This window comes from Lepisosteus platostomus, chromosome 7 (genome assembly GCF_059453375.1).
Source record: "Lepisosteus platostomus isolate fLepPlt1 chromosome 7, fLepPlt1.hap1, whole genome shotgun sequence".
Classification (NCBI taxonomy): domain Eukaryota; kingdom Metazoa; phylum Chordata; class Actinopteri; order Semionotiformes; family Lepisosteidae; genus Lepisosteus; species Lepisosteus platostomus.
Window position 1 is genome coordinate 40,754,231 of NC_142617.1, and position 25,041 is coordinate 40,779,271.

General features: G+C 44.7%; 2 protein-coding genes across 12 annotated transcripts in view; both read left to right on the forward strand.

Moving 5' to 3' along the window:
- The first annotated feature begins 2,239 nt into the window (after positions 1-2,239).
- On the forward strand, positions 2,240-10,099 carry LOC148658770 (Krueppel-like factor 15). 3 transcript variants are annotated; one of them, XR_015940164.1, is made up of 4 exons: positions 2,240-2,380; positions 4,562-5,663; positions 8,311-8,627; positions 9,601-10,099. XR_015940164.1 is itself a non-coding variant. In XM_088640360.1 (4 exons), the coding sequence occupies exons 2-3, from the start codon at positions 4,669-4,671 to the stop codon at positions 8,477-8,479; spliced, it is 1,164 nt and encodes a 387-aa protein (XP_088496486.1). In that variant the 5' UTR covers positions 2,240-2,380; positions 4,562-4,668; the 3' UTR covers positions 8,480-8,501; positions 9,601-10,099. The 3 variants fall into 3 exon arrangements, 2 of the variants coding, with proteins under 2 accessions (XP_088496486.1, XP_088496485.1); XM_088640360.1 differs by having other exon boundaries at positions 8,311-8,501; XM_088640359.1 differs by having other exon boundaries at positions 8,311-10,099.
- Positions 2,249-25,041, forward strand: part of elk4 (ETS transcription factor ELK4) — a 31,991-nt gene continuing 9,198 nt past the window's right edge. The window contains exons 1-6 of one of the 9 annotated variants that reach the window (XM_088640354.1): positions 14,819-15,225; positions 16,518-16,610; positions 16,899-16,990; positions 20,812-21,020; positions 21,278-22,015; positions 22,793-23,017. In XM_088640354.1, the coding sequence (XP_088496480.1) occupies positions 20,814-21,020; positions 21,278-22,015; positions 22,793-23,017 (1,170 nt within the window). In that variant the 5' untranslated portion in view covers positions 14,819-15,225; positions 16,518-16,610; positions 16,899-16,990; positions 20,812-20,813. The other 8 variants (XM_088640350.1, XM_088640353.1, XM_088640356.1 and 5 more) reach the window with 8 other exon arrangements.

Below are 25,041 nucleotides of genomic sequence, written 5' to 3' on the forward strand. Positions count from 1 at the left end.
AAGAACTCTGAGACAGAACACCAACATCTGTGCTGCTATCAACATTTAAATGGTGAATTTCTGACAAGCCTTTTATTTAAGCGTTGATTCACAATGACCTGATTTTCCATGCGACGCACTCATGTGATGCGATAGTAACCAGGAATGACTGCTAGAAGCTGGATATGGGTAGGACCAGTTCCTGAAATGTGACACTAACAGACGTGAGCTACTATAAAAAAAAAACTTCCAAGAAATGACAAAGTGTGTTATTGATTTACTGGGTAAAGTAGGATGTTGGCATTTCGTTTTATCAAAGATCCTGTGTTTACTGCCTAAACAACTAGCAGATTGAATCTGCAGTGCAGCTGACATGTTTGCACACTTTGTATGTTTAGACAGAGCCCTAGGTTACATTTCCAGCTTGGTAATGTCATTTCGTTCTTCAATTTTTCACAAAACATTGCATTGATGAAGGATTTCGCTTCATGTCCAGGTGCACATTTTCCATATTCTTACACTGAAGTTATGGATGATTTATATGTATGATAAACACTGAATAAAGTCCTTCTTGAGTCTAATAGCTCAGTGGTTAACATTGCTGCCTCATGGCACTGGAGCCCTGGGCTCAATCTCTGGGGTGCTATCTGTGCACAGTATTTGTGTGGGTGCTCCAGTTTCCTTCTACAGTCCAAAGACATGCTGGAAGGTTAATTGGCTTCTGGAAAACTTGGCCTGGTGTGAGTGTGTGTGTCTGTCAGCCCTGTGATGGTGTCCTGTCCAGGGTGTAGCCTGCCTTGCTCTAGTTGCTTTCTGGGATAGACTCCAATTGATGATTGCAAGATTCTGCCCTGATGTCCCAGATGTATGTGGTCAGTTAACTGCTCATCGGTGTTGGAACAGGTCCCCATAGTTTAGGACATCGTTAGAAAGGATCTATGAATTCATTCTGCACTGCTAGAAGTATGTCATCAATAATGCAGCAGTTCTACAGGCGCTAGAAATAAAGTAGGAAAAAACAGCTGACAGGTGCTGTTACCTCATCAATCAGGAGTCTTTAGCACTTGTGAATAGTAGTGAAAGATATGAATAGGAGAGGTGCTGGGCCTAGATGTATTTTTTTTTCACTAAACAAATCAGCTGAAAATAAAAAGCATGCGAATGTGACCTCAGCCAGTCCTTTGACACAGTTGTCTGTGTTGTTTTGTGGGACTTCTTTCTGCAGGGTGTAAACACACACAGCTGTGTACACCAGGGGGGCACCTTGTCCCTCGGCTGCCTGACTGAGATCAGACAATAGGGGTCCAAACACACGTTTCTTGCCTGCATTTCCTGTGAGGACTGGAGAGAATCAGAAGGTGGGTCACTCGAGCAATGTGGGTCATCCTGGGCAGGAGACACATTGCGCTTAATTCATACTTCCTTAAGTCTATGCTTTTTGAGCATTTTAACACCTCAATACTCCCACCAACTTCTTGAAAGAAGTCAAAATTTCTTTTGGCCTAGCTGTTTCATGCAGAGCACTGCAGGGTAGCAGTGAGTGGCTTGAAATCTCCTTCACCTTGACTCACTAAGCCACCACGGTTCAGTTATTGTCATTATGTAAAAGCAACACAGAAGGACCAGCGCTGCAGAACCACTTCCTACAGGAAAGACACAGAACCGGTCACGGTTACTGCAAGGACAGGAGGATGATGAGCTAAGACAGGAACAACGCAGGAGCCTGCCTTTCTTAGTTTCGCCATATTTTCTTGTGCTCGGGGTGACGGTCGTTGGACAGGTAAAACAGGTGTTTAAGGAAACCCACAGAAGCCATTGCGATTGTGAAACCGTGTTCACTCCCATTCGGATACAGTTATTAAAGTGAAAATGTCTTTCAGTCCCGCGGGGGATCTGTCGCACTCGGTGATGAACGCATTGTTTATGTCTTGTCAATGCGAGCAATGTGGCTCGATCTCGTCGTGTGCCAGACGAGATATCCGATTGCTCCCCCACTAAGACAGAAAACTTCGAGCACCACGTGTGCTCAGAGAAGTGGGAGGGGGGAGACGAAGAGAAGTACAACAATGCGATGACGCCGCTCAAAGCCTTCGCTGGGGCTCTTTAGCAGCGGCAGCCAATGAGAGTCACAAGATCGAGGCGAGCCTCCCCGCATCCCAGCCAATGGGAGTGGCGGAATGGGATCCGAGCCCCCGGGTGCAGTCATGTGACGGGCCCCTGCAGTGGGATAGAATGCCAACATGGAACTGTAGCAGGGGACTGGCTCGAGCTCGCGTGGGACGATAATTGCATTTTAATAACATTTTTGTCGTTTTGACTGACGGAATTTGCGAAGTACTCGGATGAAACATTAATTGAGAAATTACAGGAAATATGGATGTCTCGTGGTACCGTGTTAAAGGTAACGCTGTTTTTTTAAAACTTGTTTAAAAGTGCTCAGTTAACTTTATGAATTCGAAGTAGTTTCTGTATTTCTGTGTACACAATATCCGTGCTAATACCCAAAGTGTAAGTTGCGTGTACGGTTTTATTTTTAAGTCAACACGCACTACAACAGCTTGCGAAAATTAAACTCCACGTATACTTTGGGCTGAGGCTGTTTTAACACGCTTCTGCAGATGTCAAGTCATGGGTTCGTCTTTTGTCTCGCCCAAGTTATCGGACAGCTACCCGCCCCGCGTTTTTGCACACCGCACTCCCCTGGAGTTAGTGAAACGAGCCTCTTCTGCGCCGTCTTCGTCACTCTCTTCTGCTTTTTCGATCTGAGGATTCAAACCGTCCCCGAAGCGCAGGAACATTTTTCCCCGAAAGTTTAATCTTTCATGTACTTTTTAATTGCAATGAGTGACTTCTCCCTGAAACAGATGCCTTGCCTCTCAATTTCACATATGGCGTCAACACCTCCAGGAAATTCCTAAACGCACGAATACATAATCTAGCCAAGGAAACACGATGGAATGCGCAGATATCACTCAGACGCAATTCATAAAAACTGCAGGAGCTCTGTATCTTGGAGCGACTCTGTTTTCATCTCCCTGAGTTGTTGCATCAGCCACAGAAGGCGAGGTGCTGTAGTTGTTGTCGTTTGTTTCCGTGCAGCATGTGGTGCGATTCACTGTCACGAGCCCTTCGTGATCAGAAGACTGTTGTGCACTCGCCGCGCTTTCGTGCTGTATATTCATTTAGATTTCGGAAACAACCATCGCTTTCCCCACCCCACTTATTTTCGTGAGCAAGCGGTTTGTTAATATCGACCCAGAAAAGTACTGTTAGGCTGGAAAACCAATAAGCTCCTTTAATAAAACTAATACTGCAACAGGATTGTATGTCCTTACCATTCTGGTATTTTGCGTCAAATAATTTCCATTACTCGGTGAAATTGACTTGCTCGCTGAATTGCACATACAGTTTTTTAAAAGTTCTTAAAACGTTTCCAGTAAAAAAAAAAGGAAAAAGCAGGCGACGACTGCATGCATAACTTCGTCAGCCAGCCACGTAATTTAAAAGCCTTACGTGGCGGGCTGACGAACAGTTGAACAGTTGAACATGAACAGTTTGCCAGTTCATGTGTTAAATATACTTTTTTGGGTCTTGTGAATGCACTAATGCGGCTGTGACAAGGCCGTGGTCCCTTTCAAGGGGAGTTAAAAGGGTGAGGTATGAGCTAAATGTATCTATTTTTTCCACGTAGCACGGAAAATGTTTATTTCACCTAGAGCGAAGGATCAATTAAAGTGACGTGGTTATGGTTTTTCAGAAGCCTGTTGTGTTATTTCGCGTTGTGTTGTTTTATTTCGGTAAGAAACGTAATCTCAGCTCCCAGCTGGAATGAAATGAAGGGTCGTGTCTGCGGAACCAGAGACGCCCTTCAGACGCGTCATTCGGGAGGAGTGAACAGTCGTTTTGCTAAAACCCGATATTAGTTTTTGATTCCATTGTAAAAACTTCAGCCGTTATACCCGGTGTCGGTTGAAGCCAGACGCGCCCGAGTGCTTGTTGTGTCAACACGTGTGCTGTAGGAAACAGCGGCGCTGCTCTCCGCGAAACGCTGACAGTTTGAGGGAGTCTGGGGTTCTTACTGGCTTTTTCCCCCCTCCACACTGTTATGTAAATATACAAGTGTTTTCATTTCGTGGTCATTGTTAGCAACCACACCATTTATCGTTACGATGAAGTGATCGCAATTTAGTTCAAGAAGTTACCCCTCACAATCTTAGCTGGATAGAACAGGCCAAAGCTTTTTCCAAATTGTGAGAATAGGAAAGTCGTCTTATTAGGCCCCACTATTTAACCATAAAGTGAATTAAGCTGTCTGGGGAAAACTGTGATCCACCCTGTGATGGAACAGCCTCCTGTCCAGGGTGTGCCCTGCCTTGCACAGGGTACTGGGGTACTATCTGCATGGTGTTTGCATGTTCTGTTGGGAAAACTGGCCCTGGTGTGTGTGCCCTGCAATAGACTGGTGTCCCGTCCAGGGTGTATAGCCTTGTGCCCTTTGCTTGTTGGGATAGCTGGATATATTTTGAAAGATCTTATGGAAGTCCACTTATTCATTTTGCCTGTTGTGCTACCTTTCCCTCAGGCTGATGGTCAAGTGTGGATTCTGCTAGGCTCCTGCAATCTGGTGGCATTGACCTTTGACCTGGCCCCGGTCTCTGCAGCTTTTCTCCTACTGATCTGCTGCAACAAATGGTCTCAGTAAGTGAAAGACAGGTGTTGACCGTCAGTTCTGACACGCCAAGGGCTTCTGCAACAGAGTTGCTGTCTACTAGTTATGGTTTGCCTCTCAAGGGCAGCACAGTGGCACCCTCTGCCTGTGAGGAGGCGGAGTGCAATGTCAGCGAGGAGGCCAGTTTGGCATCATGCTCCAGCTCTGAGTCCCAGGACACAGGGAGCCTGGGCTCAAGCCCAGCGCAGGAGAGCGGCTTGCTGGGTGTGTTTCTCTCCTCGGCAGTGAGTGAGGAAGGGGCATCCTCCCCTGGTCTGCAAGGCAAGATGCCCGATTTCTGCTCCACGCTTCCCAGCGACTTCTCTCCCACTCTGGAGGAGATAGAGGAGTTTCTGAAGGAGAAGATGGATCTGGTCAAAGAAGGAGACATGGAGACAGGTGACCCAGCGGCAGCTGCCCCATCGGGGGACACGCCAGACAGCCGACCGCAGAGGGCTTCAGCAGCTTCGGCAGTAGCCGCTCCCTCGGCGTCCAGCCCCGGTCCGGACAGTGCCTCCACCCCCGTGATTGTGAGCGCGCCTGTGTTGCTTCAGCTTCAGCCTTTACACTTGACCCTCCCGTCAGCTGAGCCCCGGGCCTCACAGACTGATCCCACGGGGCTCCGTGTGGCTCACCTGGTGCTGAGCATCCAGGGGGCCCAGAACTTCGCCCTCCTGCCCCAGGCAGCTTCTGCTGCGCTGGTGCCCGTGGCGAGCGGCGGCAGCACCAAGGACCAAAAGTACGTGAAGATCGCCCCCTTGCCGATTGCGGTGAGGGCCGTGGGCACGGCCGCCAGCCTTCTGAAAGCCATCCCCGCCCGCGCGGCCAAGGCGCCATCCGAGGTGCTGCGGGTTCACAAGTGCACGCACCCGGGCTGTGAGAAGATGTACACCAAGAGCAGCCACCTGAAGGCCCACTACAGGAGACACACCGGGGAGAAGCCCTACATGTGCAGCTGGCCGGACTGCGGCTGGAGGTGAGTGGCTCTTGGCCGCGCCCACGGACTAAGAGCGTACCACAGTGGAGAAGATAGCTCTGGGGACACGGGGATATGACAGACGTTCAGCTGTATTCACTGGGGCTATTGTAGACGCAGCTTAACCAGCTTTCCGCCTCCAAGCCTCACTTGGAGAGATTACTACTCCAAACCTGAAGGTTTTACACAGGCTACACAGTTACTAGAGACTCCAGACTTTGTGTCTTTTATACAACATTGCTCGTTGACCTGAATTCCTAAGAAGCCTTTACTTCTTAAGGAGGAGAAGGGGAAGAGGTATTTGGTTATCTTTCGGCTACACTAACCTGACCCCTGAACTTCACCAGCTAATGTCTTGACACCTAGGAATGCCTGCTTCTGCTGTCTGTCTGGGACTCTCAGTACCCCTTCATTCTTGCTAGGGAAAGTCATAGGTTTATGCCATATAGTTCAGTTTAACCCCCTTTGCTCTGCACCACCTCTGTACAAACAGGTATGAACCCCTTCTCTAGTATTCTAGTACTGATTACATGTTAAGCTGACGCTTTTTCTAAAGCTAATTACAGACTTGGGGGTAGCTATGTATAACAGTGCTCATTTGATATATGAGCCTTCTGCAGTCTCTCTGGAGATTAATACGCATTCCACACTCGCAGAGACACCTGATTGGTCACTGAGTTGCTAACAATAGGACCTTGTTAAGGTTTGTCATTCTTAATAACTGATTTTAAAAAATCAACTCTTCTTTTCATCTGTCCACTGTCAGTAACTGTTTGTTTAACCCAATACACTGCCACAGGGAGCCTGCAGAAATAGATGACAGAATAGATACATTCTGGTGATCTTGCATACTTACCTCCATGTGCATGTGGGGGACAATTTAGAGATGCCATTTATCCAGTCTGTGAGAGAAACCTGGATAACCTGTAAAACCTCTACTTAGGAACATGCATACTCCAAATAGAACATTTTTCAGGCCAGAATCAAACACAGGACTTTGGCTGTGAGGGAACAGCCCTAGCCAACATGTCATCACTAGGCGATTTGCAGTCGTGATTGATATTACTAGGCGATGGTATGTTTCAGTGAAAAGGCCCTAACAGGAAAGGCTGGAAAGACAGGACCTGTAAAGAGATTTTCATATTTTTCAATTTTTTCTACAGTAAGAGAATAAAACTCAGTGAACACAGAGCATGAAGGAAGTAAAACGCAAGAAACAGAAGACCGCTGTAGAGAGGAAATGAATAAAAATGTTCTTGTCTCATTCTTACTCCCTCGCAGCGTAGACATGCCTTCAGCAAGAGATGTCGCTCGTATGCAGATTTAGGTGTTCCTGCTAATTTATGGAATGGTAAAACCCAGTAGATTTTCAGATCCCTCAAATGAAACAACACTGGTTTTAAAGGACAGTGGAGACCCACTGATTGGGTATGCATAGTTTGAATTAGTTCCTCAAGAACTTATATACAGGCTACATATTCCATTATTATTTATGTTTATAGAGATGCCTCTACAATTGGGCAGGTACTAGAATATAAGCTGGCTGAACTGCATAAATGCCACTAATAAAATAATATACAAATTAAAACATTATTTGGATGGTATACCTTGTTGACAACGAGTAGGAGCTATTAATTAATAACTAAGGAGTGTGGCATTTAGTGCTGTTGTCTCATAGTTCTTGAGTCCTGAGTTCAGTTCTGAACTGGGTTGCCTCTCTGTGGAGTTTGCCTGCTTCTGCTGTGTGTCTCGGACTCCCAGTGCCTCTTGTGTTTTCCTTGTGTTCACCTGGGAGGTGGTAAGGAAAGCGAGGATTCTGTGGGTGTTGCTAGAGAACAGACAGAAGAGGAGTGTGTTGAGAGCAGGAGAGGGAGGGGAAAAAAGTGACACAGAGGTTCTTGTCAGAAGAACAGAGGAGGATGGAGAGGTGGAGCCAAGAGGTAAAGAGCTAGAGAGCTCCACCAGAGGGAGAGCAAGGGAAAAAAAGGAGTCGGGCTTCAAGAGCTTGAGTCTAAGATTATGGTGGTTCTTCCAGGAGGAGCCAGCTCTGAGAGAGGCAGAGAAATGGGAGCAAAATGAAGCTAATTGCAGAGTTGGGGTACTGTAGCTATGTATAATAGTGCTGTATATATATGAACATCAGTAGGAGTAGGAGCAGTATGAAAAAGATACAAAAAGCAAAGGGACAGGATGAGTGGACCAAGAGAGCTGGTGCAGAGAGAAAACGGTAGAGGACCCAGGACAGGACCTTGAGGGACACATTTAGAATCGCTTAGAGCTTATAGTATGGGTTATCATACCTAATGCTTATGTACCTGCAGTCTTGTGAAACATTAACATTTAAAGAATATCAAGAGATTATTTTAGTCATTACAGAATCATGCAGTATGTAGCCTCGATGGAGATGTTATGTTGGCTAAAAGAATATTGTATTAGACTGGAGAATGCACAGGTCACAGCACTACAGTATATATACTCAGTCCATGCTAAAAACAGTTCTTTCAACATTATTTAACATATTAACATATTAAATCTCCCAGAATAGACAAGATTTCTCAGAATAAATTAATTGTGGTGTCAATGTCAGGGCCTGAGGGGGGGCTGCGCCGTTTCTGAAACTTCAGCACTTTGAATTTCTCACGCGCAGGTTCTCCCGCTCCGACGAACTGTCCCGGCACCGGCGCTCCCACTCCGGGGTGAAGCCGTACCAGTGTCCCATGTGCGAGAAGAAGTTTGCCCGGAGTGACCACCTGTCCAAGCACACCAAGGTCCACCGCAGCCAGAGGGCCAGGCGCCTCCTCCCGGCGAACTGCTGACGAAGGGCACCGGCTCCCAACGGTTTGTGGGAATCGCACAGACGCCCTCAGCAGGAGACGGCCCAGCACTTGATCATAGTTTAACTCAGCCTCCTGTTCTGTCTCATTTGGAGATATTCCAGGCGAACCCCCTTTTTGACTTGAGAGGGTGTGTATTTAAGGACAAGATTTCTTCATTTTCAATAGTCTGCTCCTTCACGAACACTGATGGTACTGCATGGTGTTTTGAATCACTCATCTCAGTGAGTGAAACGGCTACGAATTCCAAACAAATCCAGAGGACATACACTGTCCGTCCTAATATAAGGTTTCTGACTCTGTGCCAAGATCTTGGATCATATTCATCTGCCTTTCAGTTTATTTTGATGTAAATTAAGGAACTAGTGAGACCTGATGGACTTTTTCTCATTGTAGAGAAATTCACCTTCCTTGGGTCAAACAGTTTCCAGTTTGTGCCCTATTTAAATAGCTATAACAGAGCAAACAAAGCCACATCCTGTGAGCAGAATAAGGTTGCATTTTTGCCCCTGCACAGACAACAGGGCTGCAGATGAGAGCGTAGTTTTTGTTGCTGGATCTGTACAGTAGAAGAACCATTTCTGATGCAAATGGTTGCAAAGACTCCCAAGATTGTCCTTAAGCACTTAACTCAAAATCCAAATGAAAGAAAAAGAAAATCTTTTCCCAAAATGGAAAAAACACCCTTAAGAACTAAACAAAGAATCTGCAATTTGCTTATTAGTTCCCAATTGATGCTTTACTTTAAATACATGCACGGTATTGCAATTTTATTCTCAACAGCAAAGAGATCTTCAACATTTATAGATTCTTCCTGTTTGTGCAGAAAGCTCTAAAGATCAGATACTTGGGTTTTCTGCAAAACCATTAGGAATCTGAGTTTATAGAACAGTGTCTTTAGTGCTCATACCATAGTGTAACAGCACTGTTGCGGTCACTCAAAACAAAAGAATGGAAATTAACAGTCCAAATAGTGTATCATATAAGTTATGGACCAAATGGCAATTAATGTGACATGAATGTATGTACATTTACTGACCTTTTGGGTCTTTTGCTTTGGTAGTATAGAAGCAAAACTATTGGATCCTTTTCACTTTACACAGCATCAGCAAGCCCTGACCTGATTGGAAAATGTGCTCTTGGCACTGCAAGTGAGATCTTACCTTCGCAGCCTCGGACTGATGGCTCTTGGCACGCCTGGCTCCGCTTCAGTTTTCATGGACTAGGAATGGGAAAATGAGGAACAGCCCACGGACAGTAAAAACTCTGAAGGATGGACGGATCCAGCAACATCAACCAAATCAAAATGGAACACCAGGAATATCTGCTGACGTTGCAGCACCTAACAAGCCTTTCCGATCGCCGTTTCTCAGTGGGAGATTCACGTGGTCCCGGCCTGGACTTGATCCTCCTGGGAGCAGCCTTTTCGAAGGCTTTTTGCCTCAGGATGACCATTTATCTTGCTAAAGCCCAGTCACGGTCTCACCTAGGCCAAGTACAACCTCTGGTGTTTTGATTTTGATTTATGGAGAAAAACACTATTTTCCTAAGTGTTTTCATGCTGACTAAAGAAAAGAATAGAAATAAAGCGTTGAAACCTGAGCCCGTGGTGTTCTTTGGCTCCTGATTCATCTGTCTTGATGGTGGGAGACACCAAGAGCTGGGTGTCAGGATTTCTTGTGATTTAATCCCGATAATTCCTAAGCAACCTATTTTCTTGTTTTCAGGAAGTTTTAAATATTCTTGCTAATGGATCACTTCTACGGCGCTGGTTTCAATCCTGCATTTTGAGTTGCTGTCTTGCTCACCGGAGCTCTGCTTTGTTGATTTAGAAATCTGAAAATAATTGTCTTTGAAGAAGTGATGTGCCAGATTGCATCATGGATCCAGGTCTGATGCACTCCTGTAGAGAAAGGAAGTTAGAGATGCTTATCCTATGAAAGCACTGGTGGATCTGAGACCAGAGGTAGTAGAGTAATATTGTTCATTCAACACTTTTTTTTTTTAAACCCATTGCTTTTTATTTAAGTCACGCTACGTAGTGAAAGTACTCAAACGCATGTAATGTTTGTAAAATGTTATACATGTAAAAAGCATGTATTCCTAATAGAAAGGTAATTGGGTTGTTGGCTGCAAAACTAGCATTTGTGATGACTTTCTGTTTGGCAGGGGTATTCAGAGTTCATGATTGTCAGGTGGGAGGCACAGTATCACAGTAGTTAGCATTGCTGACTCACTTGGGTTCAATTCCTGGAGTGCTATCTGCATGGAGTTTGAATGCTCTTCCTGTGCTTTCTCTGGGTGCTGTGGTTTCCTCCTAGTCCAAAGGCATGCTGGTTGGTTAATTGGCTTCTGGGAAAATTGGCCAGTGTGCGTGTCTGTGTTTCCTGCCTTGCACCCGCTGTTTGCTGGGATAGGTCCTCCCGCGACCCTGAATAGGACAGAATGGGTAGGTGAATGATTGACAGGTCAGTCACAGTTTTGGTTTAATCCAAGTCTTGGTTTTGGATGCTTGGAAGAGCAGCACCTCGACCACTTTTCTCCTGCTGTCTTCCTCTAGCAGAGAGAATAGGACTGACGCTAGCAAAAATCCTCCTGACAGCTGCTGTCTCTTCAGCTGTAGTACCACTTATATACGACCCACATTTGAGTTTTTCTTTACCAGGGGCCTGACATCGGCTCCAGAGAAAAACTAGGCTGATATGATTATGATAAGCTGCTTTCAGTGAAATCTGATGGAGAGTTTCTGGCAAGAACACAGCCTGACTCTATTATTGTAGTGTGATCTTAATGATGATAAGCAAATGCCAGAGGTTTGCAGGCAGCACCGAATAAGCTCTTCTCATAGCAAGTTAGATGTTTGGTGTTTATCACCCCTAAAAAGATATTGTCAGCCATTTGGGCCATATATCATTCCCAGGACACTCTTGCTCAGTTTGCAGTTTTATTCTCTTAATGGATTCCTCTGTGATCCTGGCTTTTTCCAGGAAGGGAGGAGTGGGTTGCATATGACATCAGGGTCATCAGATCACATCATTTAGCAAGCACACTCCTCACTTGCCTGGTGTTGTGGAGAATGCTGATGTTCAGCCTGCTGTGGTCAGAGAGACAGCCTAGCTCTCCTTTTAAACCAACTTGTTTTGAGTAAGCATCTGAGTGCTCTCTGGTACCTGCATAGTCATTTTTAAAACCCTCAAGGGACCGGTCCTTTGTACACATTTTCTGGCGCTCGGATTGTATTGAGACTTCAGTCCGCCTGCCAGCACCTTGTTCCACTGACACCTAACCTGTCCATCAGAGAACACTGGTTTCTGGCATGGAAAACCAGTGCTGAGAGTCTTGGTGTTCTGGGATTTGTGGCTGCTGACCAGCTTTGGGTTTCTTTTTTGGGTCATGAGCTAATGGAGCTTCACCTGGGCTCAGCTGAACTCCAGAAAAGTGGGATGTGAGAAAAAGCAGTGGGCTGACCACAATGTGGATGGGACATTTTTTTTCCCCTTCAAAACAACATTATGTTGCAAAAAAGCAAGTTAAAGCAACCACTAAAATATTTTTTAACTTGTTTTCCTGATACGAGGAGCTGAATAACCAATATAAGTGTAACTCCTTGTGTCAGTGCTGTCTGGAACCATAAATACTGTACATTCATTCAATTTTTAATGAAGCTTGATATATGTGAGGGTAGCACTTAATGCTGCAGCCTTATACCTCTTAGGTCCAGGGTTCGATTGTGGACACAGGAGCATTGTGTGGAGCGTGCATCTTCTCTTTGTGTCTGCTTAGGGTTTCTCTGGACAGAAAGGATTCCTGCCACTGTCCAAAACCAGATTACTTTACAGGTAAATACTGCCTGAATCTGTGTGTGTGCCCACATTGATTAATTCAATTTACCACATGGAAGTCACAGTACTGTATCAAGTTGAACACTGTTCAAAAATGATTTTTATCATGCACAAAACTAATTCATCAGGTTATCCTTCCTCAAGTGTTAATCTTTAGAAGGAAACTAGAATTCATTGTTTTGGAGAACATTGCTTCATTGGACATTACCCAAAGATCTACACAGTAGTTTTATGATATGATAAATCAATTTATGAGAAGACCATTGCAATGATCCTTTCTGGGAGAGCTGCAAACTCTGAATGAAATAAAAACATAAAACATACTTAAAAGTAAACAAGACCTTTGACTCATAAAGCTTTACGATCTAACTACCAGTTGCAGAGATTCAATAACCAAGAGATAAAATGGGAGAACTGGCCCTAGTGTGCCTATGTGTCTGCCCTGCAATGGACTGGTGTTCTTTCCAGGATGTACCATGCCTTGCGTCCTTTGCTTGGTGGTATAGCCCCTGACTCCCACATGACCTTGAATGGAAAAAGGAGCTAGAAAATGGATAGATGAGAAATTCTTCAAAATCTCTAATAGTATACTGCTCCATGCTAATCAGTAATTGCATGCTAATCACTAGATTGCTGACCACCAATCTGAAATCTGATGTAGTTCAGTAGTTAAACCAAGTATTAATTTATTCATGTACACCTCAATATACTGTAGATGTGTTTATTAAAAAGTCATTTTTTTCTCATTTAGCTTGAAACAAAGCTCGAACACACTTCACCCTTTTTTCACTGTTCTAATGAGCTGTTGTGCATGACTTCAACGCAGTGATGGTTTCGCAGTTGACAGTACGGGACACAAATTTTCGCTTAGCTCAGGTATTGAATCTCAACTTATAATGTGCTGTGGGTCGGAAAATATTGTGGATATCTTGGAATATGACCAGAAATTTGACTTCTAGTCTAGTGGATGTCTGGTTTGATCATGTTTAGGTGCTTCATGTAACCAGAGCCAGGGGCCTGATGGTGACTCCATTTCCCAGACATTTTTTTTCCTTCTAAACTCTGGAAACCTGCCATCCGGCTCTGGAGGCAGACATTCCCAGCAGAGAAGGGAGGCAGAGTCTTCTGATTTGGTTCATCTGAGGACGTGGCTAATCCTTTAGATTCGTTTTTCATTGGAGACATAGTGATTTAAAAAACAAACTGTAAAACCTGCAAGAATCTCATTTTACAGGAAGATCCAAAGGCAGTTATCTCCACACACCCAAGATACAGCAAGTCCGGGAAAAGGCAAGGCTCTGCTAAAGTTGTTTGGAGGAAAATCTCTCCCCCGTCATACAGAGAGGCTACCAAACTGGTCATACAGTAATTCTACCCGGCCTGACTCCGCTATTAATAACAACTCCTTTCAGGACACCCCCGATAAGGTGTCAAGGATTCATGAGTAAACAGGCAAAAATATTTGAGGCCACAGAGCATTCCACACGTCTGCCGTAAAGGAAGCAAAAATCATAAGGGGGGTTTTATTGAAAGGTTGAGCCACAGATGTAAACTCTAAGCAAGTGCCTGTAAAGGCTTTGTATAGTTGGAAATATTGGTTAATAGGTGGGTTAGGGGATAATTTTGCCTGCCTGATTCGATATTTTGCATGTAGGCTGAGTTTAAAGTTACAAAGGGGAGGAATTAGCTAATGTTAATGACTTACAGCTCTATTTAGCGAATTTGCAGATGTAAGCACGGTATCCTTGATGAAATTTTAAATTGGATGAAATATTTAGGGAAATAGATAATGAATTACCAATAAAACATTCAAGATATCAACAAGATGTTCTCCATTGTGTGCTGAGATGGTTTATATACAAGTACAAGCTTTGGAAAAACAAATGTCTTTTTACTCACCCATGGAGAGGGATAACCTAATTTTAAGAATAAGAAGCCGTTAGAATTAATCGTGCGCCAAATACGCAATTTACATTTCTCAATTTAAAACAGAATAAAGCTAAAGAAAATAAAGATATAAAGATATATTTTCTCTTCAAGTGGAAGTATAAAATGAGAATTATCACAAAAACTGAGTCAATACTAGATAGGATGTTTTTTATTTACAAATTCCAACGGATTTCCTACAGCTGTATTGTTGAATTTAAATTCAAGGTAGCGTTCTCCTCTGACAGGACGTCTACAGACTTGTTCTGCCTTTAACATTGCGTTATGGATAGTGCTTTTAAAACATCTAGACTTCAGTTCGGCATTTAAATTGAGCGTCGTTTCCTAAACTGACTTCTTCAGAAGGAGCCACTTTTATTTATATATTGTCGAACAAACACCAAAGTCTAGAAGTTAGATAAACAGCGCCATCTAGAGAAAGATCTAATCTTTTTTCTTCAAAGTATTCAGTACTGTACCTTAAAATGGCAACCTGTAGCTGGCTGTGGTGTCTACATTCGCACACACAAACCCACAATGTCATTGTAGTTTAATCGGTAACACTTCTCTTGATTCATTAAGAACGGGATAAATACTCTTTAAGAGGCATGGGGCGGGTGGAAATGTACTGTAGATGCACAGTGCTCAAGTCAACAAGTCAGAACTGTTGTTTGATTGAATGACATTGCTTGACAGCTCGTGAATTATATCTAAATCCGATTTTAATTATATCAAAACAACATGGAGGGGGTCAAACATCAAAACAACACAGTTCAAAACGAGTTAATGCGTAAAACATATCAGTGAGTAAATATTAATACGCCCACGTTTAGGACCCGGAGGAAAAATGGCGCTGTCGGCATCTTTCGAGGCGGAAATGAAACCTTTGGAAAATTAAGTGAACAAAAATATAAACCAGGAAGATTGTAATATTGAAGTGCAGAGGAAGAGGAGGGAAAGGTAAAAAGAAAACCAATCACCGGATTCATTGTGGTTTATAAAATATCCAAACAAATGCTTTTTGCCAGACACCAGGAAATGTCTACGATTTTTTACTTTGACGGTGGTCTAACGCGATGATTGTTCCTAAATGCATATTTTTCATGCGGCGGTCCTCCCACGCACGCGTGCTGTGGAGACCAACTCTGCGCTGTGCTGTTTAGTGGTTGTTAGATTTTTTTTTTTCAATTCAATGATCTTCAATCTGAAATGGCGGTAACCTGTCAGTGGTTGTGCCTCTTGACATTAACGCCCGCAACTTCGCAGACTAAGAGCCATATGTAAGCGGCAGCCGTCTGGGTAGTTGCAGCGATGTAGCGGAATCAATACAGTTTTATAACCTAGAAGCGTGCATGAACGAATTGCAGAGAAAAAAGGAAGTGATCTCAGACTGGCTTTAATTTCCTGTTCTTAAAGACAGATCTACCTTTTTTTTTTACTTTGGATTGTATTTGACGCGCGTTGCATAGGCTCAGCTTTCTTATTTCGTGTGCGTCTTTGGAACTCCGCTGCTTCATTTTTGCACTTCTCTTGCGATTTGCGATGTGTCCAGCTTGAGCAAGGATCTGTTATAGGCGAGTCTCTCCCCCTCTCCCGCCGTCTGGTAATGTTGTGTTTTTATTACGTTTGCAAGAAGGAAGGGGAGAAAAACGTAGGACCGTGGAAGCAAACAACTATACAAGTCGTGCGCTGCAAACTTGCAGGCACTCACAGAAAACATCGTCAACAAAAACAACTTAAAAGTGTCATTTCTAGCGGGTGGGGTTCCAGTTTTAAGGCGCTTTTGAGAAAGTCTTTATGGTGCTCCTGCCACGCCAGGCTGGTACAGGGGCAGAGGTTGCCCCTTATCTGTTTAGAAGTTCAGCAGACCCAGAAGCGTAATTAAAAGTAGGACCTTGTCCACTTTCAAGTACGTCTGGTATCAAAAAAGGGGTCACATGGTCGCAGCAGGTCTTATGTTTGTTTTTGAACTGTTAGTTTTACTAAATATTTGTCTTAATGCTTGAACAAATAATAAAGCAAAACTGTGCTCTAACATTGCATGAATATTAATTCGTATATATATTTGGTGCAACTCTTAGCACCACCTCGAATAATAATAATAGGGATTTGACAACTGTCAAACATTTTGAAATAAATATTGTTTTTGGCTTACTTACTAATTAGCAGCCTTAACATAGTTGTGTTTTGCCTGATGGTTTCTTGTGTTTCCTCTGAAATCCAGTATTTTGATTTGTGCTTCATTTATCCAGCCAGTGCCGCGATTTTCCCACTGGTGTCAGCGTGGCTTCATGTCAGATAAATGTGTGGATTTTTACTCAAACGGCATCCCAGCTGGCCGTAGGGTGAGTCAGGGCAGATTTGTCTTAATAATTTAAGATGCTTACAGACAACACAGAGTGAGAGAGAGAAAAAATGTCCTTTGAGCAGTCAAAAAGTACACGTACGGGTCGTGGAAATTGTGATGGCTATTTCTAATAATTGTTTTCGAAAATATTAAGGAGCATCCATGTGAATCAGATGCAAAAAGTGTTCGTGTAAATTGTTGCCTCCTTCTTTTTCTACGTGTACAGTTGTTTGCTGTCGATTACGTAACTTTTTTGAATCATTTTCTGTACCTCTGTCATTTACAGACTCCGGCTACTCCTAATGAAGAGATGCTCCCCTTGTTTCGCGAGGTCTGTCCGTAGCATCGCTTTCGGATTAAAGTCCTGCTGTTGAGAAGGTAAGTCAAGACTCGCTTTTATTCCGTGTTATGTGGAAGAATGACCGAAAAAGAACAATAAAGATAAAGACCAGACGTTCTACAATTCTGCCTGTTGTTGTCATCTTGGAGTGTGAAGTAATTTCTGTATATATTTTACAGCTTTTTAGCTTCTGCCCATAAATGCTTAAGCAAAAACGAGTTCTAGGCTATTCTCTACATTTTGTAGGAGATTCAAAACCTCTTTTAAAGACTTCGTGAAAATAAAAAAAACAGGTTCTGTTTTGGGTTTCATCACTCCAGTGAATGGTGTCTAGAAAGCCTATGGTTATCAGAATTCTGATTTGCAAAGCTTAAAATGCATGTCTTAAGGCATCTTATTCCAATGTCTGATCTTGGAAAGGGCCATACTGTACCTTAAGTGTCCTCAGTATTCTCAGTATTAAAAGATATTTATTGCTGTTTTGTCACGCATTTATTCTGGAATCTACCATTTTATCCTTTATAAGTTTGGAATTTTATTTTGATAGTAAGATTTCAGCAGGATGAGGTTTATTGGACTTCCACTTCTGCAGAGAGTTTGAATGTACAGCACACCTGTTGGGTTTTTAAGATAGTGAAGAAACAGCTTTGAACTGACATGCCTTCAGACATCTCAAGGTGTCATCCCATTGTCTTATTTACCTTCCTGCTGAATTGGGGGAGATTCACATCTCTCCTGCTTGTGCATAATTATAATATAAAAAGCTTTGCCTTGGATACAAAGCTGATGTGGTCTGGAGTGATTGTTTAAATTGAACATGATATCTAAGCATTAGTGTACCCTGATGTCTGTTTCATGGAATTCTGTCTCCGCTATTATTTCATACTGGTGCAGACATTTTTCCAAAGACAGCTGAGTGAAGTGCAGTGCAGTTTTTAACAATGCTGAGTGACTGCATGCTTTGCTTTAAATTGGTGAGGTTGTGTTTGGCTTTTGGCATTTTGATGATCCCGAAATTTCATCAAGGTGTTTCTTAAAAGATGCTGCATCCCAGGCTCACACAGTTCATGGTGTAAGGACATGATGGCTATTTTCTGTTCTGGGCGATCCACATCTTAATTTCCACTTGTTACCCCACTTGTATTGTTGCCAATATGGGGAAAATCCAAGCTGAAACAGATGAAGTTCCCTTAACAGTTCTGAATATGACATTCCCATTAGCCTAGGGCATAGTCATGCTGCCCTCATTTCTACTTCCACTAGAGCAAGTACAAATGAGACTCTCTGATTGTACTGATGGTTGAAAGTTTTGAATTGGTGCGGATGAAACCAAAAACCAGAGATAAAGAAGGAGCTTTGGACCTTAAATTTTATACCCAACTCCCACCTCTCCTCTTTCTCTCCATCCACACCCATATCTCCATTCTGAGCTGGTGCGTCAGTGTGATATTGTCTGTGATGTCAGAAAACTGAACAAGCTGGACATTGAGACCTTATGTTAGTGTTCCACAGCAGCTGATCAAAGCACAACAAACCTGTGGCTGTTATAGTCTATTGATACTGAAGGGTATAATGTCTTTGTTTTGCAATTAGACTCATCTAATTGAAGGCTGGGGATCAAATGACTACTGAATAGGATCAAAGTCTGAAAGCAAAAGTTTCAAGAGAGCAAACATCTTGCTGCCTTCTGCCCTGTGCTACAGAAACTTGTATGCTTGACATGTTTTTCTAACATGTTCTCTAACAATGATTCACTGTTTCAGTGTAACTTTAGGGTTATTTTGTTTTAATGTAACCCGATCATTTTATTTTGTGGGTTCTCACACCTTTGTTCATCGACTCAGACATTTTTATTAGTGAAGGCTGTGCTTTTTTCCCCCAATCCATTGGAATTGATGCCTGGCTGTGGGTCAGAGTGATTGAAATGCACACTTTCTGTCCCGTGTGATCTACTACCAGGAGAAACATGGACATTCCCGGCCTCTGCTGGGAGTGGAGAGGCGAGGGGGTGTGGCAAAGTTCCAGAGGGATCTGAAAGTCTCTGAATTGATTGGTCCATGATCAATGATTGGGCCTTTTCCTCAATTTCAGCACTTACAGGTTTAATGATCTTCCATTTCTGTGGAGAGACCTAGTGCATACCTACCATATTGGCTTTTTTAAGATATTGAGCAAATGGTTTTTAATTGACATACCAGGTGCTGGTGTCTCATGACTGACAGACGTGTTAACCAGAATGGACTTGAATAGTGTTCTAAGGTAACTACAACAGAGCAGGGCTCCAAGCCACAGCTGGAGCAAGCCTGCACTTCATAAACACGCTGATAGGTGGTATTTACAGTGAACACGTGTTTCAGCTGGAATTCAGTACCATTTACCGGAGGTGTATGCTACAAGTCTGAAGACAAGCGTTCATGTTGTAACTTGTCAGGAGTTAAAAAAAAGATTTCCATCTTTCTTGCAAAAGCCTGTGTGGTAAAGCACAGCGAACAGCAGGTATTTTGTTTTTTAACCTTTGGCCCGATGTGATATGGCAGGGGGTATTATGAGAAGGCCGTAGTACTGTATGTCAGCTTGAACAACTTCAGATTTTGCAAGCTGCAAGCTCTTGTGCAAAGTGAAAAATAGGAAGGAGGGTGAGGCTATGCTGATTGAAAATAAGTTACATTTGACTGATCCATTGCCCAGTGTTGGCTTTTACAGACATTTGCAACTGATTAGACTGCTGAGAGTGGGAGCCTGATCTTTTTTTTCCACTGGTAACTAACTTGTTGCAACACCACAGCCTTGAGAGCGCAGGTGTTTTGGCCTCTGGCTGTTGATTCTGCACGCCGACGTTATACTAAGCTCTAGCCTAAAATTTTCAGAGAGAACATGCTACATGCACAGGGCTATTTTTTAACTTGGAAGCTTACAGCCTTTAGTATTGTAACTGTAACGTATTGTTCAGTATATTTAGGGAAGAGAAAACTCTTGCAGCCCTGTCTCTGTTTCAGCCTCTGCAGTCTGTGGGCAATGCTGTTTTTTTTTAGCGCATTCAGGGACGTCTACCTCCATCTCTCTCTCGATAACAGATGCTATTTATACCTGGCCACACACTGCGCTACAGTGAGACGTGGTGGCTGGGGGCATTTCCTGTTCACAGACACCCTGGTCAGTTCCAGTGTAAAAAAATAAATCTTTGTATTGTGTAATTTTTTTCAGCAGCTTTTGAAGTGAGAAGGTCAACTGTTTTGACAAGTCAGGGGGTGGCTAGTCCTGTTACTTCAGAGCCACAGTCTAGCAGCTTTAAGGAGTCAGTTTCTGAAGACAGTGTGCTACTTAAGCAGAACGTTTGTTAAGCCAAGTGACTTTATGGACCTTTGGAAAGAAACCCTGAATTCCTCGCTGTCTTCCCAGTCCTGAACAAACGGGTTACTAAATTAATCAAGAGCATATATCTTTTATAGGTCTTCATAAATTTACGATGAAGGGTGACTCGTAAAACCTGTTGGATTTGGTCTCTGAAGGACCAAATTGGCCGTGCCTGTTGTAAGTCATGCTGCTGTTCATTTACTGAAACTATAAAGGCTGAGTAAGTTCCTGGTGTCTGTGATTTATTCTTTCTTTTCCCCCTGACTTGGATACTGAGTTCATTCTTTATCCTTGTGGTCTCTCTTTGTTTGTAATTGGTTAATGAAACTGACGTATACATTCTAGGCAATGAGCAAACTGTTAACAAAATACGTTTTTGTGCTCACTGAGGTCTCGGTCACTTAATTTCCGTGTTAGATCTTTGAAATTGCTTTCATCTGCAAAGCGGCTGGGCAATTTGAGATGCGACTTGCAATCTGCCACCCCCCCCCCTGTCCCTCTGCAGCGATGGACAGCGCGGTGACCCTGTGGCAGTTCCTGCTGCAGCTGCTCCTGGACCCCAGCAACGAGCACCTGATCTGCTGGACCTCCAGGGACGGGGAGTTTAAGCTGCTGCAGGCCGAGGAGGTGGCCCGGCTGTGGGGCGTCCGCAAGAACAAGCCCAGCATGAACTACGACAAGCTGAGCCGCGCGCTGCGCTACTACTACGACAAGGTGCAGTGGAGCCCCATTCCTTGCGCCACTGCATGGAAAGAAGCACCACCAAGACTGTAGATGAATCCCATTTCTCTGCTCTGTCTCTCCTACCCGTCGTGTGTCTGTGGCGCTCTTTTTGTGTTTCCTGCTTTGTGGGAGGTGCCCGATCGCTGTAAAATTGAGTGACTTGTTTTTTTTGCCTTTTTTTTTTCTCTTTTCCGGGAAGAAGGATTTCTGGATTGAAATGGGTGTTTTTCTTTTGTTTTTGGTTGCAGAACATTATTAAGAAGGTGAACGGGCAGAAGTTTGTGTACCGCTTTGTGTCCTACCCAGACATTCTGAGTGGGGATGTCAGTTCAACGGGCAGGGCAGAGGGCGCGGTCGAGGGGGGCAGTGCAGGCTCCCTGCCGCCCTTAGAGAAGAGTGCTGTCCCCAGAGACAAGGAGAACCGGGCCGCAGGGGAGAAGACCCAAAGCTCTAACAAGCCATCCAGCCGCAACGACTACATCCACTCCGGCCTCTACACTTCGTTCACGTTGACTTCCCTGCAGGCTGGCACCCAGCTCTTCAAGTCCATCAGGGTGGAGAACCCGGGGGAGAAACTGGCCGAGAAGAAGGCCAGCCAGGAGCAGCCGCAGTCTGTCATCAAGTTTGGGACCACGCCTTCTTGGAAGACTCCAGCAGGGTCCCTGGATGCCAATCAACAGGCCACTCCCCCTGGCAAGCCACACCCACTGCAGGCCCTGACCTCTAAAAACAGTGAGGTTATTAGGGAGGCCCCGCCTCTCCCTTCTCCCCTTCACTCTGGTCCACCTCCTTCTCATGAGGAGGCCCCACCCACAGTGGCGCACGCCCCCACTGCCTGTGCAAACACGCCCCCAGTCTCTGCTTTCTCTCCCTCTCTCCCCTCCCGTTCCCCCTCCCCTGCCAATGCTCCTGACTCCATCCAGGACCTGGTGATTGACAGTGACATCGAGTCCATCTCCTCACAGCCCTCTGAAGTGCCACTGCAGGTAACTGCTTCTGTCCTCTTGGCATTTGTCACTTGCACTCTTCTCAGTGTTGTTGCCTCTGGACCAACAGGTGGATAGAGCTAGTGGCTGCACAAGTGTTGAAGTACTCAGTTATCAGCAGCCGGAATGGTTCTGTGGCAATTTCACATTGTGTATGTGTTTCCATAATGATCCACAAAACGCTATCCCCTTTTATTTTGAGCACATGTCTGATCAGTAAATGTAAATGGGGGTATAAGATCAAACATTGTCCACAGAGCTGTTCCTAGATGTGAAATATGCATGCTTTTTGAATTGTGCTTTGAGGATGTTCTTTCACTCCAGTGGTTTCTAAATCTGTCACGAGTCTGTGCTGCATGCCAATAGCACGGGATTGAGTCCACTGATACTAGTGTGGGATTCATTCATTTACAGTATCCAGCTGCAGACAGCATCTTTGCCTGGGGCTGTGTAGGGCAGATCTCATGTGCTATGGTTGTTTCCATGGGTTGCTGGCCTGGTGCTGGCCTGGTTTGATGTTGTTTCAGGTGCTGTTGACATTTCAGTCTGCTGCCATCCCATCTGTGCACATTTGTCACCTTAATAGTAACGCATGTATGTCTGCCATGTTTGAGAAGCGTGTTTTTGCGTCCAGCAGCGACATCGGTCTCTATCGCTTTGCGCCAGCTTCGGTGACCGCTCAGTTTATGGCAGGACTCACGTCGGAGGACTCGCTCCTCTACGGCGGTCAGCTCCTCCGGGATTCATCCCGCTCTTCTCCGTGTCGCTGTCCTTCAGGTGCAGCCAGCTCCTTCGTCCCAGGAGGCCAGCGGCCCCGAGTGGGAGGCGGAAAGGTCCCCGGGCCTCAGCAGCAGCGGGGGCAGCAGTCACAGCGGCAAGGCCAAGAAACCCAAGGGCCTGGAGCTGACGCCCATTCTCGTGGTGACCAGCGGCGACTTCAGTCCCGCGAGCCTGGCCAGCCCCTCGCTGCCCACCGCCTCCCTCACCCCCGCCTTCCTGCAGGTCAGCGTGGCCCGCCGCCAGCCCACGCAGAGCCAGAACACACAAGCATCCATTCCTGTGGCACCTTTACTCTCTCCCTGTTCTACTCAGGTCTTTCCCTTCCCATCAGCACACGCTGGTCTTTGTGTAAACGGGTCTGTCCACAGAGTCTGGTTGCTATCGGCCTTGCAGTTTCTAAGTCTCATCCGTTCTCTGATGCCAACTGTACCTGAGGAAAAAAGCGACTGACTGTAGGTTTTGAATTAGAGCTTGGGAACTAGTTTCCAGACATTCTAGAGATGTGTTTTGTACACTAGGTGGCAGCACTGGCCCACGTGGCCCACAGAATGTGTTGAAAAGTGCTGCAGAGTACTTCCTTCCATTCCCCATGTTTTTTGTTCTAAGATCCCTGGAGGCCATTGTCAGGGACATCACTTGGTGCTGCTTTCATGTCAAGAGTCTGTCATATGGTTGTCTTGGCTTGAAGGTCAAGACGACATTCATTTAGAAACATTGGAAATCTAATCTTTTTTTGAGCAGAAGCAGACAGCATCTCGTGATGAGGCCGGCTGAATAGCTCACTGCCTCCGTTCATCTGACATGGTTTATCCCCCTGCCTGATCTGCATATCCATCTCTTTCAAGAGCCACTGTACTCATGTTAAACTTATATAAACAGTTACTTTGTCTTCTGATCACCAATGACAACTGACCTAGACAACCTTAACAGGGGTAAGGAATAATGGCACGTTACTCAAAGTGCAGTTCTCAGTATACTGTATATGCTTACACTTACATACGCTTTTCTGGACACCCCGCTCAGAGCTCTTTATGAGGGTATTGGGGACTCTCCTCCACCACCACCAGTGTGTAGCCCCACCTGGATGATGCAACAGCTATCAGTGGGGTGGAGAACAGAGTGATAGGGCCAGTTCATAAAATTATAAGGAGGCCAGGGGGAACTTTTGCCAGGACACTGGGATAACACCCCTAATCCTTTCAGTGCCCTGGGATTGTTAATGAATAGTGGAGAGTCAGGACCTCGGTTATACATTTCCATGTGAAGGACAGTGCCTTTTTACAATATAGCGTCCCCAACACTATACTGGGGCATTATGACCCCCACAGACTGCAGGATGAGCACTCCCTACTGGTCCCACTAACACCTTTTCCAGCAGCAACCTTAGCTTTCCCAGGAGGTCTCCCATCCAGGGAGACAGTGCAGTAAGCTTTCACTTAACAGACTGATAAGTACAAGTAATAATAATAATAATAATAATAATAATAATAATAATTGCTTACACTTATATAGCGCTTTTCTGGACACTCCACTCAAAGTGCTTTACAGGTAATGGGGACTCCCCTCCACCACCACCAATGTGCAGCATCCACCTGGGTGATGCGACGGCAGCCATAGTGCACCAGAACGCTCACCACGCATCAGCTATCAGTGGGGAGGAGAGCAGAGTAATGAAGCCAATTCATAGATGGTGGTATATTGTGTGGGTAAAATGTGAATTGAAAGTAACGACTGTCCAAGAGAAATGGTGGTTACTTATCCCGTATAGCCACCTTCGCACACAAAGACCTCCCATCTCCCCTCAACTCTGTGCGTGAGCTTCAGTCCTATTAGGAGTTCAAAAAATGGCTCTGTATTAGGATTTGATCAGGCTCATGGAAATACAGAAAGTGACTTTCTTATTGTCCCATGAGTGTGGCCCCATTTCAGTTGTTTTCCTTACTGGACAGGTTGCGTTTCGACAGACGTCATCTCCTCAAGCCCAGCTTGGCTCGAAAGTTCGACGCAGCACCATCTGAGAATTCCAGATGTTTGGTTTCGTTGGTCTCGGTTGTGTTGTCCGCTGAGCCAAAAACCAGGGCTGTTTTCATGATTAGCTTGGGGCTCTGCTAGTGCCCTGGGGGCTGTTGATTAATCCAGACCTGCAGTAGTCATGTGTAAAGGTATCGGCTACATGACGTGCTTGGCTATAACAAGTCTCGAGCCGTTTGCGAAAAGTGGTCAGAAATGCAGTTTGGGTGTGAATG

Excerpts from the sequence above, each read along its gene's own strand:
- LOC148658770 (XM_088640359.1), top strand. The coding sequence starts at position 4,669 with ATGGTCTCAGTAAGTGAAAGACAGGTGTTGACCGTCAGTTCTGACACG. Across the intron at positions 5,664-8,310 it reads TGGCCGGACTGCGGCTGGAG|GTTCTCCCGCTCCGACGAAC; the intron begins GTGAGTGGCTCT and ends TCTCACGCGCAG.